Here is a 14,949-nt window from a genome sequence, read left to right on the forward strand (position 1 = left end):
ACCTGGGTGGCTCAGTTGGTTAAGCATATGCCTCGGCTAGGGTCATGATCCCAGGTTCTGGGATCGAGCCCCATGTCAGGCTGCTCACTTGGTGGGGAGTCTGCTTCTCCCCCTCATTCTCCCTCTGTGCTTTCCATCTCTCTCTTTCTCTCTCTCAAATAAATAAATAAATAAATAAATAAAATCTTAAAAAAAATTCATATAGAAATGCCAAGGACCTAGACTAGCTAGAAAACTCTGAAAAATAAGAAGTTTGGAGGATTAACATTACCTAATTTTAAGAATTTTGACGGGCACCTGGGTAGCTCAGTCCATTAAGCGTATGCCTTTGGCTCAGGTTGTGATCCCGGGGTCCTGGGATCAAGTCCCACGTCGTGTTCCTGCCTAGCAGTGAGTTTGTTTCTCCCTTTCCCTCTGCCCCTGCTGTCTCTCATGCTCTCTCTCTCTCTCTCTCTCTAACAAATAAATGAAATCTAAAACAAAAAAAGGATTTTGAAGATAAAATAATCATCACAACATGGTATTGGTGTCAAGCTAGATCAATAGAATGTAGAACCTAGAAACAGATCAGACATGATTTTTGATTAAGATGCAGATGAAACTAAGTGGAAAAAGGACCTTTTTTAAAATAATTATTCTGGAACAATTGCATATATATATATATATATATATATATATATATATATGAAAATGAACTTTGATCCAAACCTTATACCATACACAAAAATCAACTGAAATGGATCAACTGAAAATGCATTAAAAAATCTAAATGTAGACCATTAAACTTTTTTAAAAATTAAGAGAAATTTTTTGTGACTTTGGGTTAGGCAAAGATATCTTAGGTATAGTATCCATATTTTAAAATAATGTATTATTTTAAAGAATTGATGAACTGAACTTCATCAAACCTAAAAACTTCCACTATTCAAAAGACACCGTTAAGAGAATGAAAAGACCAGTTACACATGGGGAGAAATATTTACAAATTGTATCAGATAAAGTAGTTTTATCCAGAATATAAAAACAACTCTCTAAAGTAAAAAATAAGAAAACAAATACCTTATTGAAAATAGACAAAGAGACTCAAACAGACATTTTACAGAGGGTATAGAAATGTCAAATAAGCACATCTTTAGACCATAACCAGTGGAGAAAATGGAACTGTGCAGATGGTGGGAGCATAAAGTATTACAACCACTTGGGAAAACAGTTTGGCAGTTTCTTAAAAGCTAGAGATAATCTGTCATATCATCCAGCTATTCCTCTCCTAGGTATTTATCTAGGAGAAATCAGTGTATGTCCATAAAAAAAACTGTACATGGATAATCATAGTAGCCCTGTTTATAGTATACAAAATTGAAAATGACCCAAATAGCTATCAATAGGTGAATGGAAAAACAAATAGCGGTATATCCATACAATGGAATTCCCCTCTGCAATAAAAAGGAATGAACTATTAATTAAAGCACCTATACTGATGAATCTCAAAATTTATTATGTTGAGCAAATGAAGACCTATAAGAGAGAATACCTATTATGTGACTTCCCTATGTAGAATTTTAGAAAATATAAACCAATATATAATGACAGAGAGATTAGTTGCTGCATGGGACCAGGATAAGGAGGCCTTGGGGTCGGGAGTGGGTAGCAGGAGAGAGATTATGAGGAAACTTTTGGGAATCTGGACATATTCATTATCTTGTTTGGGTTAATGGGTTGACGGGTAAATACATATGTCAAAATGTATCAAATTGTATACTTTAAATATGTGTAGTTTATTGTTTATCAAGGATTCCTCAATAAAAGCATTCAAAACTTTTCAGTAATCTATGCTATTTTCATTTTTAACTTTTTTTAATGATTTGATGTAAAAATGAATTATTTGTGTAGTTGTTTATGACATTTGTTAAATATATTGAGAGACTCTTTCATTTTTTAACAATTATTTTATTTGAGTATAGTTGACACACAATGTTACATTAGTTTCAGGTGTCCAACACAGTGATTGCTGCTCTATACATTATGCTGTGCTCCTAACACATGTAGCTACCATATGTCACCATACAGTGCTATTATAATATCACTAACCATATTCTCTATGCTATGCCATTTATTCTTGTGACCTTTCCGTTCCATAATTGGAAGCCTTATGTCCCACTCCCCTCCACCCATTTGCCCATCCCCCTTACCCTCTGGCAACTATCAGTTTGTTCTCCCTACTTACAGGTCTGATTCTGCTTTTCATTTGTTTGTTTTTTCTTTTTCTTTCTTTTTTTTTTTTAGATTCCATATATGAATGAAATCATGTGGTATTTGTCTTTCTCAGAGGATCTATTTTTTTAAATTCATTCGTTCATTCGGCAAACATTCATAGTCCTGGGGAAACAAAGATAAAGCTTTCCAATTAGTTGGGTAGAGAACTAGCATTTATTGAGTATTGAAGGTGTCCAGAGACTTTCACCCCAAAATATGCTACTTTGGCATACTGATTGATTTGAGCTGAAGGAACCTCAGGAATAGCAAATTTATCCTTTTCTATATAAAATAGGCCATGTCATTTCCTTATGAGAAAGGTACCCTCCCTCTACCAGGATGAGAAAGTGTCCTTATCGCCAGAGACTGGGAATTGATGCTGAAATGGATCCGTACAAATTTACTGAAATAACCCTTATCTTCTGCTTGTTTTGTACACTCTTGCCCCACCATACATTTCCTAGTTACTTCCTCACAATTTACTACCCATAACCCATATCCCTTTGTCTAACAATTCTTGACAAGTTGATTATTTTTAAATTTAATTTAATTTTTAAAAAGATTTTATTTATTTATTTGAGAGAGAGAGAGAGCCAGAGAGAGCACGAGCGGGGAGGAATCTGAGAAGCAGGCTCCCCATGAGCAGGGAACCCGACATGGGACTCCATTCCAGGACCCTGAGATCATGACCTGAGCCAAAGGCAGATATTTAACAGACTGAGCTGCTCAGGAACCCCCTGTTTTTTTTTTTTTTTTGCTTAAAAGGTATAAAACCTTCCTGCTCTGGTCACTTCTTTGGATCTTCATTCTCTTGTGAAGGCTCCCATGTATGTGCAAAAATTTAAACTTACATGCTTTTCTCCTACCCAGAGAAGGTAGTTTTTCCCTCTCTTACAGAACTTGTTATGTAACAGCTCTTTTTACATCCATCACTTCATTTACTCTTCACAAAACAGAAGACATATCTTTTTATGCCCATTTTCCAGAAAAATAAATTGAGCTCCCAAAAGTTAACAGAATGTGGCAGAACTGGCACTGAAATCCAGACTTGTATGACTCCAAAGTTATGGTACTTTCAATCAAATCACAATACAAAAATCGCTACGAAAGAGTTCTGGGGGCTGAGAATAAAATCCCTAACATTTTCTGAGGAAGTCAGTGAAGTCTTCACTGCTGAAGAAGCTCTATTGCTTGAGATGGAGTCAAGGCTCTAAAAAGTATTTAGAATGTAAGAGAGTGCATTATTGAAGAACCAGAGGCAAATTATATACTATTCCTCAGGCAGAAGTAATATTTTCTTCTTTATTGCTTTGTAGTACTGTTTATGTGGTCATTTTAAAACTCATCCTCTTCGTACCTCAGTGAATTATACTGACGCTCATAACTGACAATTATACTACACTAGAAGCTGCTATTTGTATTTTAATAATGCCTAATATTTTAAAGCATCTGAGATCTGTGTGAAATCATCTTAAAAGGATAATTTATTATTCACCACTCTGTGAGTTAGATACTATTACTATCTCCGTTTTACAAAGAAACAGTCTGCAACATAAAAATTATCTAAAAGTGTAAAATAAAACCCTTAGGCCATATAAAATTAGCAACTTTTTTGGTATAATTTTGTCTTGGAGCTACATTAAACATCAATGATAGTTAAGAACAAACACTTGGTAGTCAGACACAGTCAAATGCATGTTTATATTTAAGCCACTTACAAATATGAACTGCATTTGCATCATTTTTTTTATTATGTAAAGTTGAGTAAGCTTTCATTTCTAGAATTTGATGTAAATTATCACCATTTGAAAACACAGGCTAAAACTGAAATGTAATTTTAGTATGATAATGACGTTGGTTTTTTACATGGCATCATTCCCTTTGTGTTTTTGTTTCCACTTTGTGTGCTAAGAAATGAGGACATCTAAGGCCAGCGCTATGTCCAAAAAGCTATATTTAATACCCTTAGCATGTTACACATGATTATGTGTTCAGAGAATGCTGAAAGAATTCTTCATGATGCTGATGATAACTGTCTGCATCGCCAAGGGCCGACCTCTGTGTTCTAGAGATGTTAACGCAGGATGGAGCATATACGTAAAACCCTAAATTAACATAAACGAAGCCATGGTGCCCTATTGTAGCCAGGTTCTCAGTTAAACCATATATACCCATTTAAACAGAGTCCTTTCACCCCCCTCTAAATCTTGGACTACTTCTTAAACTAAACGAGTACAAATTTGTGAGTGCCTATTACGTCCCTAACTAGGCCTCAAAGATTAAAGTTACGCAAGTTCCCTGCTTCTATTGAGCACACAGTCAGCTTCATTATCAGAAACCAGTCCCCGGAAATAACCTGGAACGCTGACGTAGGTCAGGGACGCGGGCTCCAAGTTTCTGGCACAAACCGACAGAAACGAGGGACTGGGATCCCGCCCCTTTGAGCTCTCTTGTTAGTCAACATGTCTGTGGGCGGGCGCCAAGCTAAAAGACAGCGTCCGCGCACATTTCCGCGCATGCGCCCCAGGGAAGCGGGTGACCCTGAGAGGTTACCGTCGTGCAGTGCGCAGATAAGTCGTCGCGCGTGCGCAAGCGCTCAGCGCAGAGGTCTGCCGGAAGTCAAGATGGCGCGTATGTGGTGTCCAGGCCGCAGTTGGCGCTTTATCAGTATCTAAACCGTGTGTTTTTTTAAGGGGTGGCGAACGTCCTCTCCGCCGCCATGGCCCGGCATCGGAATGTCCGAGGCTATAACTACGATGAAGGTAGGTGGCAGGGCATGCCGGAACGTCATTTTCGCGGTTCCAGCTGGGATCTCAGCCCGTTGGCTCCACTTGGATCTGTGAGTTAGTTTCTCGTTAGTGGTGCCGGGCTGGAATTCGGAGTAGCCTCAGTTGGAGAAAATAACAACACATCTGAGTGCCAGCGAATGGCATTGTTTTAAGTCATGATTTCTGCCCTCTGGGATTGATTTTATTTGGGGGGGGGGGTTGCTGCATGCCGTCGTATGGGAAGGACATTTGGGAATGTTGAGATCTGGCGGTATTTGTGCACGTAAGCATTATCACCTCTCCCTCCCATTTTCTCCTCCCAGGTCGGGTAGACAATTGTCTACTTCTAGGTAGTGTCTTCCGACCCTCCTTTCAAGAATGCCCATGAAACTGTGCTAATTTGTAAAAGACGGGTTGACTTCATGCTTACATTCAACTGTTCTGCTGTAACTAGATCTACGTGGTAAATCGTTTGTGTTTGTTCATACGTACTTAGTACAAACCTGGCTTGAGCAGATAACTTATTTTCTATGAGTTTCAAGTTAAATTGGAAAGTTAGAAGGCGATAAAAAAGATAACAGAAAGACCCAGTGAATAAGTGGATCAGATGATCTTGAGGTGTGTATACCCAATTCTTGGTCGATCATGCTGAATTTAAATGTATTTTGGAATGGGAAGAGAAAAAGCAATGCTAGAAGCAAGGGGGCTCTGGATCATACTTCTTGATTTAAAAAAAAATGAAATAAAAAGTGTGCATATGAATGTTCTCTAGGAGTTTAAAAGGAGTTAGAATTAGTTTAGGGTAAATGCATCCTCTCCACAGTGGATAATTATAGGCATCATCAAGCATCATGCAAACTAAAATTATAAACAAATATGAAGGAGTGCAAAAAAGGAGTAAAGACCTATTGCTTTTTAAAGTGCAGGTCGTGTAAGTGTGCTTAATATGTTGATGGTTGTTACTGGCACTGCCAGACGATTATTCTAGAACATCAGTATTGCCCTAACCACAGTGGAGGGTAGCTAACACCCTGTGCTACATTTGGAGACTGTCACCTAGTAAGTCTGTCACGTGTTATGTTCCTGGAGTTCACTTAAGATTGGAGGCCGTTTTAAGTGTTGCAGTGGTTGTAAACATGGCATGTGGATCACTGCTACCTGCGAGATGACTTTAGCCTGACAGTTATTTTTGAGGTTATGATATGAAAAATAGGAATAGGCCTAATTGCAACTTACTCATTTCTTAAATAAGTATAATTTCCTCAACCAACATTAATTGAGTGCTTGTTCTTCATTAATGGAGTGTTTATAGAGTACTGCTCTAAGCTTTGGGGACTGATAGTTGGATGCTTGAGAGACTCTAAAGGGGAAAATATACAAGTAACAGATGAGTTGAGTATGACATGCTACAAAAATTATTCCCAAGCTGCTGTGGGAGCTATGTAAGTGAGAACACCTTATTTAGTGTGGGTTGGCGGAATTTAAGCAGGGTTTCTATGGGAAGTAAAGTCCTTCTGGAGGAGAGGTGCTTGGCATGTGGGAGTAAGTTCTAAATATCTTTTCACCTGGGCAACTCCAGTTCAAGTTGTCCTTCATGTTTCTTTGGAACAATTGATGACATCATAAATAAGCTGTTCCTATAGCATAGGAAGTTCATCCCCAGTTCCTGGTTATAAAAGTTCTACTCATTTTAAGGATTCAGTTTATTTCTCTTTTTTCTTAAAGTTTCCTCCTTGTATTAATTTCAAATAACAATTTGAAAATTCTTAAAAGTAATATGTTATTAGAGAGTATGTGCTTTAAACCTATTGGTTCCTCTATTTAACTTTCACTTTGTTCTTTGTAATTTGTGTAGTACCTTACATGGCTGCCTTCATTCAGCTAATGCTATGTTAGCTACTAATTTAAAAGTGCCAGGAGGGCATAGTCCATACCTTATTGTTATATTTACTCTGTTGTTATATTTATTCCAGTAGCTGGACCAATGCTTTCTGTGTAGTAAATACTACAGAATTTTATTGAGGAGAAGAACCACTTTACAAAAATCCTAGGAAAGAATTCTCTTCATTTTTTAATATTATGGCACTGTTAGGATCAATTTCAGTTGAAAAACTGACCTAGAAAAGTTTCTTGGCATTCATATCTAAAGATAATATTTTGCAAATGACTCCTTATTAATTTGCTGATAATAAAGTGCTTACTTGGGGCGCCTGGGTGGCTCAGTGGGTTAAACCGCTGCCTTCGGCTCAGGTCATGATCTCAGGATCCTGGGATCGAGTCCCGCATCAGGCTCTCCACTCAGCAGCGAGCCTGCTTCCCTCTCTCTCTGCCTGCCTCTCTGCCTACTTGTGATCTCTGTCTGTCAAATAAATAAATAAAGTCTTAAAAAAAAAAAAAAAAATAAAATGTATCACCTTAACCATTTAAAAAAAAAAAAAAATAAAGTGCTTACTTGGGATTGTGGTCTAATAATTTATTGACTGTTACATATTTTTAAAAAGATTTTATGTATTTATTTGTCGGGGGAGGGGGGAGAGCACAAGCAAGGGAGAAGCAGGCTCTCTGATAAGCAGGGAGCCCAGAGTTGGGTTCAGTCACAGGACCCTGGGGATCATGACCTGAACCGAAGGCAGACGCTTAACTAGCTGAGCCACCCAGGCACCCCAGGCTGCTACATATTTTTATCCAATAGTAGCATTTATCCAAGTTTTCTTTGCTGTAAATGTTTCAACCCTTGAACATGTGTTCCTGCTATATGAATACCGTCAGAAACTAGACATACAAATGGCTATCAGACACATGAAAAAATGTTCATCATCACTAGCCATCAGGGAGATTCAAATTAAAACAACATTGAGATACCACCTAACACCAGTTAGAATGGCCAAAATTAGCAAGACAGGAAACAACGTGTGCTGGAGAGGATGTGGAGAAAGGGGAACCCTCTTACACTGTTGGTGGGAATGCAAGTTAGTGCAGCCACTTTGGAGAACAGTGTGGAGATTCCTGAAGAAATTAAAAATAGAGCTTCCCTATGACCCTGCAATTGCACTGCTGGGTATTTACCCCAAAGATACAGATGTAGTGAAAAGAAGGGCCATTTGTACCCCAATGTCGCCAAACTGTGGAAAGAACCAAGATGCCCTTCAACGGATGAATGGATAAGGAAGATGTGGTCCATATACACAATGGAGTATTATGCCTCCATCAGAAAGGACGAATACCCAACTTTTGTAGCAACATGGACAGGACTGGAAGAAATTATGCTGAGTGAAATAAGTCAAGCAGAGAGAGTCAAGTATCATATGGTCTCACTTATTTGTGGAGCATAACAAATAACATGGAGGACATGGGGAGATGGAGAGGAGAGGGAGTTGAGGGAAACTGGAAGGGGAGATGAACCATGAGAGACTATGGACTCTGAAAAACAACCAGAGGGTTATGAAGGGGCGGTGGGAGGGGGTGGGGTGGGGTGGAAGGTTGAGGAACCAGGTGGTGGGTAATAGGGAGGGCACGTACTGCATGGAGCACTGGGTGTGATGCCAAAACAATGAACACTGTTATGCTGTAAATAAGCAAATAAAAATAAATTAATTAATTAAAAAAAAAAAAACTAGCTAACTATCCTTTGGAATTTATTTAAGTACTGTATTCTGGGGGATCTTTCTCTAGCCACCCCACTCCCAGTTCTGTTTTTGTTGTTCATATGTGTAATCCCAAATCACTCTATAACCACTCTATATTTCTCATGTCTCAAACACTTATCATATAATTTTGTAATTGCCTGCTTTTGTGTCTTTCTTTCCTGTTAGATTTTAGGTTCGTAGAGATCTGGAAATGTACCTGTCACTCACTGTTGTCCCTCAGATACGTCTAATAGTCCTTGGCTTAATCTATTTATCAAATGAATGAATGCATTTATGTAAATATATTTACCTTTTTTGTACGTTTCAGTTTTAAATTGATTCATTAATTTATAATAAAAGGAAAACTAATTTAGTTCCAGCCATGTGCCAGGTAGTCCTTTCCCTGAAGGAGCTTATAGTCTCATGGAATGAAACAGATATAGTGTTTTGAAGACAGTTGGAGAGTGTGCTAGAATTGGAAGTGGCGGGGGGAGCTTTTGACTTTACCAGAATGGTCAGGGAAGACATATGCAAATAGGTGATGTTTTAGCTGGAAACTTATTGAGGAAAAAGAAACAGCCTTAGGATAATCTGGGCAAAGTGCATATTCTAGTCAGTAGGAAAAAAGTCTCATTAGCATGAACAAAGAGCATAAGGGAATTTAGGATAAGATGGTTTTTATAGAAATAAACCAGCTCAACATGAAGAAAAACTGCTTTCATGGTCTGATTGTATTCCTTGTACTAGTTAGTTGTATGGGAAACAAATGCTGTGGTCATGGAAGGGCACTTGGTGAAAGAATGAATTGATGACTTCAGATTTTTAACACTGGAGAGATGATTCAAATTTGAGGTCTCTGATACTATCATTTTTTGATCACATGCAGTGAAAACTTGGAAGAAATTTTAAGAAAACCCAGTTAGCTTAAAAATCGAAGAACTCTGTATGTCTTTATGAATACAGAAAGTAAGTACCTACATTGGGGTGAAATTTTTAGAATTTTTTGGAGAAATAGACATTCCAAGCTCCTTTAATTTTGAGGGACAGTTTAGTTTGGAGAGAATTCAGATGCTTCTTTGTTAATAACTAAGAATATAAAAAGAACTTATGAAGAATTTGTCTCTTGTTTTTTTATTTTAGATTTTGAAGATGATGATCTCTATGGCCAGTCTGTAGAGGATGATTATTGTATTTCGCCATCAACAGGTGACTTTTAAAAAATAATTTGATTTCCACTTATTTGGGTATTAAAAAATGTTAAGTATTATTGTCATTCTAGAACTAGAGTGTTCCATAAGACTATAATGTTATGTAACATTTAAAAAGATAATGTCTTTAACTTTTATAAATGTGCAAAATCATTTCTTTACCCATGAATAGAATCTAAAGTTTTAATTTCATCATTTAGCTTTAAACATTTGAAGAAAACTTTGAAAACTATGTTTTTTCCAGTATTCTTTGTAACTTGCAAATAATCTGAGTTGTAGCGAAATGGTAATTTAGTCAGTAATGAAAATCTAGAGCTTCTGAAGGCTGGTGGTAATTAATTTTATATATTCAGCAATCTCTTGAATCTTAGAAGTATTGAGGTGTCACGCATAGACTTCCCTTCATATGGTACTTCAGTTTATCTACTATTAAACAGTTTGTTAAATAAATCAGATCCATGTAGGTCAGTCTTCCCGGAGCCAGAGTGATTTAGATTTCACGCTCCTGTAGGACTCCACATCAGAGCTGCATCTCCTGTCTTACCAGCTGAAAGAGTTCTTGACACCATATAAAGGAAACATGATACATTCATATGTGCTTTTCAGCAAAGACATAGTCTCCGACCAGACCTTTTCTCCTAATTTCCCTAACAATGTATTTGTCTTCATATTTCAGCCTACTCTATAAACAATTTGGTTAAAATGCCTTGCTGAATTTTACTCTGCCAGGAAAGGGTAAAATTAAATATAGTTAGGTACAACATAAATATAATTCACAAAACTCATTTTCTATGACTTCAAAGGCTTAATACAATTAACATTTGTATCAAAATCCACTTTGTCTTTAATACCATATAGTCTGCAGAGCTGTCCTGTACCCCTGTGCCTGCTTTAATCTCCCTTTCAGTCTCTGAAGACCAGATATGTTCTTCTGACTTTTTTAGAATTCCTTTTCCTTTATAAAGCAGAGGTGTTCCACAAATTGTTTTAGCACCCCTTCTCTTCCTGCCATTTCTTATCCTGTTACTTGTTCCTCTGAAATGCCTCTAGCTCTTTATTTGTACTTTCCTCATTTAGCCTTACTAATCAAGGCCTTTCCTCTCTTTCTCTAGTGTTACACTGTTACCAGTCAGGATCCTATTAGGAGATAGAAATTGCACCAGTTATTTTTTTAGAGAGAATTTAGTACAAGAAGTTCACCAGATTTTAAAGAATGAAAAATGCAAGAAAGGCAAGCAAAATATCAAGGAAGGTGGTAACTTCAGGAAGCATTTAGTTGTAGAGGAGCAAATGGGTGAGGTAAGATCCAACTTTTTAGAAGCTCGTAGAGGGCCCCTCCTTGGAGCTGGGGCTTAGACCTGTGACGAGGATTCTGCTTTGCCTCTGAAATTGAGAGGAGGGACTGTGAAATGGGGGATTCAACCCTCTGAGGAGGGGGACTGCATGGCTGGTACTGGTGTTGGCAAAAGGACCCTGTGAAGCTGGGATTCAGCCTTTTGAAGAGGGAATTCTAGCTGGCTTGCTGGTCATGGTGTCTGAGGAATGTAGGTGGGGACACATGGAAGCTGGTTCTGGGAGTTTTGGGCAAACTGCTCACTGGTCCTAATTGCCGTTACTGTAGTGCGCAATGTGGGTGAGGCAAAGGGGGCTGCACAAGAAGCAAAAAGGAAAGGAGCGCTTGTGTTTTCCCCTGGCCTTCTAGTCTCCCTTTAGCATTCCCCCATTGGCTGATCCCCAAAGGAGCTAACTGCCGAAGAAATGAACTTCCTGGAGACTGCAACCCCAGTATCACAAAGCAGAATAAAGAAGGCTGGGTTTGAAGCTCAGATGGCTTCGTCAGCATTCCTTTAGAGCTCCTTATGCAGGGGTTCAAGGCCACATTGCATAGGGATGAGGAATAAAATAAAAGTAATAAAACAAAAAAAAAATTTTGTCCAAGGAACCTCTCAAACACATGCCATTGCAGTGTTAAAGAAAACTTCATGGGTTAACCCTTGTGGGCTCCTGTAATAATACTGTCACAGTTGACTAGGTGATAAAGTGATAGCTGCTAGCATGAACTTCATCACTCATATTGTTAAGCACAGTAGAGAGCGTGACATGCTCATGAAATGAGAAGATGATGTGGGTGTGATAATTAGATTGGAGTTTTTAAAAAATCCCTTCTACAAAGTAGAGACTGGATTGAAGGCGGTACATGAGTGTATATATACAAAGATTAGTTTAGAGGTTATTATACTTACTAGAGGTGGAGATATTAGACAACAGTGTTCTCAAAATGTCCATGTGCCATTAGCATCACTTGAGAATTTATTAGAAAAGTAATTCTTGGCCCTGTTCCAGTCAGAAACTCAGAGTGGGGCACAGCTACTGTTTTAACAAGCCCTCCATGGTATGTTGATGCTTGCTTTGAGAATCATTTGTTTAGGACAAAGGTGGTAGCATTAGATTTGGAGAGAGATTCCAGAGATAATTAGAGGAGGTAAGGCCTACAGATTTAGAAGTTGCTTGAATCTGACTTGCACAAGGGTGGGAATCTTTACAGAGGGAGGAACTACTGAAAGAAATCTTAATCTTGCAGGTTAACACATTGATTTATCTAGTCTTATCTGAATAAATCATGCTTAATCTTATGTTAGGAATTGATGATACATTCTGAGGTCACACATTCTGAGGGTGTTTTTCTGAGATTTACACTCATGGTCTAGCTTTCTTGAGGTCAGAGTTTATCCTTGTGTCTCTCATAGCTCTTCATGTGTGTCTTGTGTGTGGTTCATATTCAGGACAGTTTTATAATTTGAGTTACTTTGGTACACTCCAAGAAGTCAGTGATGTTACTGAAGCAGAAGGTAGTTAAACGGTTTTGAGTTTTTTCTGAGACAAACTGTGTTTTTAACAAACAACATCTGGTTTGGGATTTTTAAAATTTTTTAAAACATAGTGATACTAGATCAGAAACTTTACTTCTTAAGTGTATATTTTCCAGGTGATTTTCAGTAAAAATAATGAAGTAAAATAATAAAAGTAAAAATAATGAAGAGTTTTAGAAGGATCCTCTCTGTTCTCAAACTGCCACTGTCATTGTAGAGATGATCATATTCATGGTCTTAATGAATTCTGATAATTGAGTGCTTTATCAATAGGAATTTTTCTAAAATTCATCAGCGCTTTTATTTTTTTGAACTCTACTAAGCACAGTTTTCGTGATTTCTAAATGTTAATAGCTTTTTTCCTTTGGAAAGATTGACTTTGATACTGAACATATGTCAAGGAATTGGGGATGGCAAAAACAACATATATATAACTTTATTTGAACAGTTATGGGTTTTGTTTTGCCTACTGAAATTAGAAGTGTTAAAAGATAAACCAAAGCATATTGAAATTTTTAAGAATTTATTTGAGCAAACATCCGTTTGAATCAGGTAGCTCCAAACTGGAGGTGGTTAGGCGTGCTCCACTGGAACGGAGCTAGGAGCATGGTTTTTATAGAGAAGACAGGAAACAAAGCAAAGCAATTATTTGATTGGCTATAGCTTCAGGGTTGCATTATTTGGGAAAGCCTAGTTGACTTTTCGTGATTGTTCCTGAGACATTCATAGTAATTGACTCTTGCTTCGTTTTTCATTTGTTGTCAAGGCATTGGAGCTACTGTTGTCAAAAGGTCTTCAAGGATTACTTAAGCGGTAGTAATCTTTATTCAGTGCGTTCCAACTCAAAATCTTTATTGAGTATTAATGTATGAAAAACCCTATTTAATAAATTTATAAATTAGTTTAAGGTAGCATGTTAGAGGTCCTCTTCGTGCCCCTGGAAGGCAGTTTTTAATTGTAGGTGTGTCCTGTCAGCTTAGTGAAGGGTTTTGAGTGAGGGGGCTGTATTTTGGGAAGGGAATTGATTGTACAGAGTGGACGATGGGGGGACTTGTAGGCCAGTATTTCCTAATCTTCCCTGATGATATTGGTTAGCTGGGAGACCAAATGCAGCTTTAAAAATACAGGTTTCCTGCCCCATTTCCAGCCTCACTGAATCAGAACCTCAAAAGCAAGAAGCCCAGACAGCTGTGTCATTAATGAGTGCCTCTTTCATGATTTTTATTTTAAGGTGTTAAGGAAATAATTTGGTTTTGAATCAGGTTTTGAATTCTTAAAACTTTCATGTTTGTTAAACTGCCTTAAGTTTTAGAAGTCAATGTGGATGTCCCAATTTTTCAAAAAGCATTTCCATTAAAGTTTGTGATTTAAATTTAGAAACAGATAGCATTTTGTATTTATCCTTTTTCTCTCCAATCCTGTTTTTCTTACTATTTTATTGTATTTGTTGCCTTTTGGGCTCTCATTTCAACTTCAAAGATTTGATAACTAGTAGTTATTTTCCCGGGGGAATTTGTCTATCCTCTTCCTCTCTCCACTTGCCAGCAAATCTAGCCAACACTGCTTCCAAAACAGTGGCCATAGTATAGGTTTCTTTCTTTCTTTTTTTTTTTTTAAAGATCTTATTTATTTATTTGACAGAGAGAGAGATCACAAGTAGGCAGAGAGACTGGCAGAGAGAGAGAGAGAGGAGGAAGCAGGCTCCCCGCTGAGCAGAGAGCCCGATGTGGGACTCGATCCCAGGACCCCGAGATCTTGACCTGTGCCGAAGGCAGCGGCTTAACCCACTGAACCATCCAGGCGCCCCTAGTATAGGTTTCTGAGTTGGGTTTGTGTGTGCATCTGGGGTAAGATCCCCCCCCCCCACCCCGCCCCGGAAAAAATAGCTCCTCTGAGGTTGAGTTGCAGCCTGGATATTGACAACTTCCCTTTTCCTGTCAGTATTTCCTAAGTAAAAATTGTTGGGGGAAATTATCTGATTTTTTCCTCATTTAATTTTTTATTTTTCTTGGGGTTTTCCTCACAGGTAAAAACTATGAGAGGAAGTTGGGGCAAGTATATTTGTTACTTTTAGGGTAAACTGAGTAGTGTATTATAGCTAGGAAAATAATTTGTAAATCACCAGGCACAAAGTGACCCAGTTTATGTTTTTTAGTACTGCCACATTTTATTAATCTAAGATGCCACAGAATGTGAAGTATATTGTAATTTTATGTACCACCTA

The 14,949-nt window shown here is 37.9% G+C and overlaps 1 protein-coding gene across 2 annotated transcripts in view; it reads left to right on the forward strand.

Annotated features, from left to right (window-relative positions):
• The first annotated feature begins 4,832 nt into the window (after positions 1-4,832).
• HBS1L (HBS1 like translational GTPase) overlaps positions 4,833-14,949 on the forward strand; it is an 87,429-nt gene continuing 77,312 nt past the window's right edge. The window contains exons 1-2 of one of the 2 annotated variants that reach the window (XM_046004947.1): positions 4,833-5,015; positions 9,788-9,853. In XM_046004947.1, the coding sequence (XP_045860903.1) occupies positions 4,973-5,015; positions 9,788-9,853 (109 nt within the window). In that variant the 5' untranslated portion in view covers positions 4,833-4,972. The remainder of the gene's footprint in view (positions 5,016-9,787; positions 9,854-14,949) is intronic. The other variant, XM_046004946.1, reaches the window with a different exon arrangement.

The sequence above is a fragment of the Meles meles genome, chromosome 5, assembly GCF_922984935.1.
Source record: "Meles meles chromosome 5, mMelMel3.1 paternal haplotype, whole genome shotgun sequence".
NCBI classification, from domain to species: Eukaryota; Metazoa; Chordata; class Mammalia; order Carnivora; family Mustelidae; genus Meles; species Meles meles.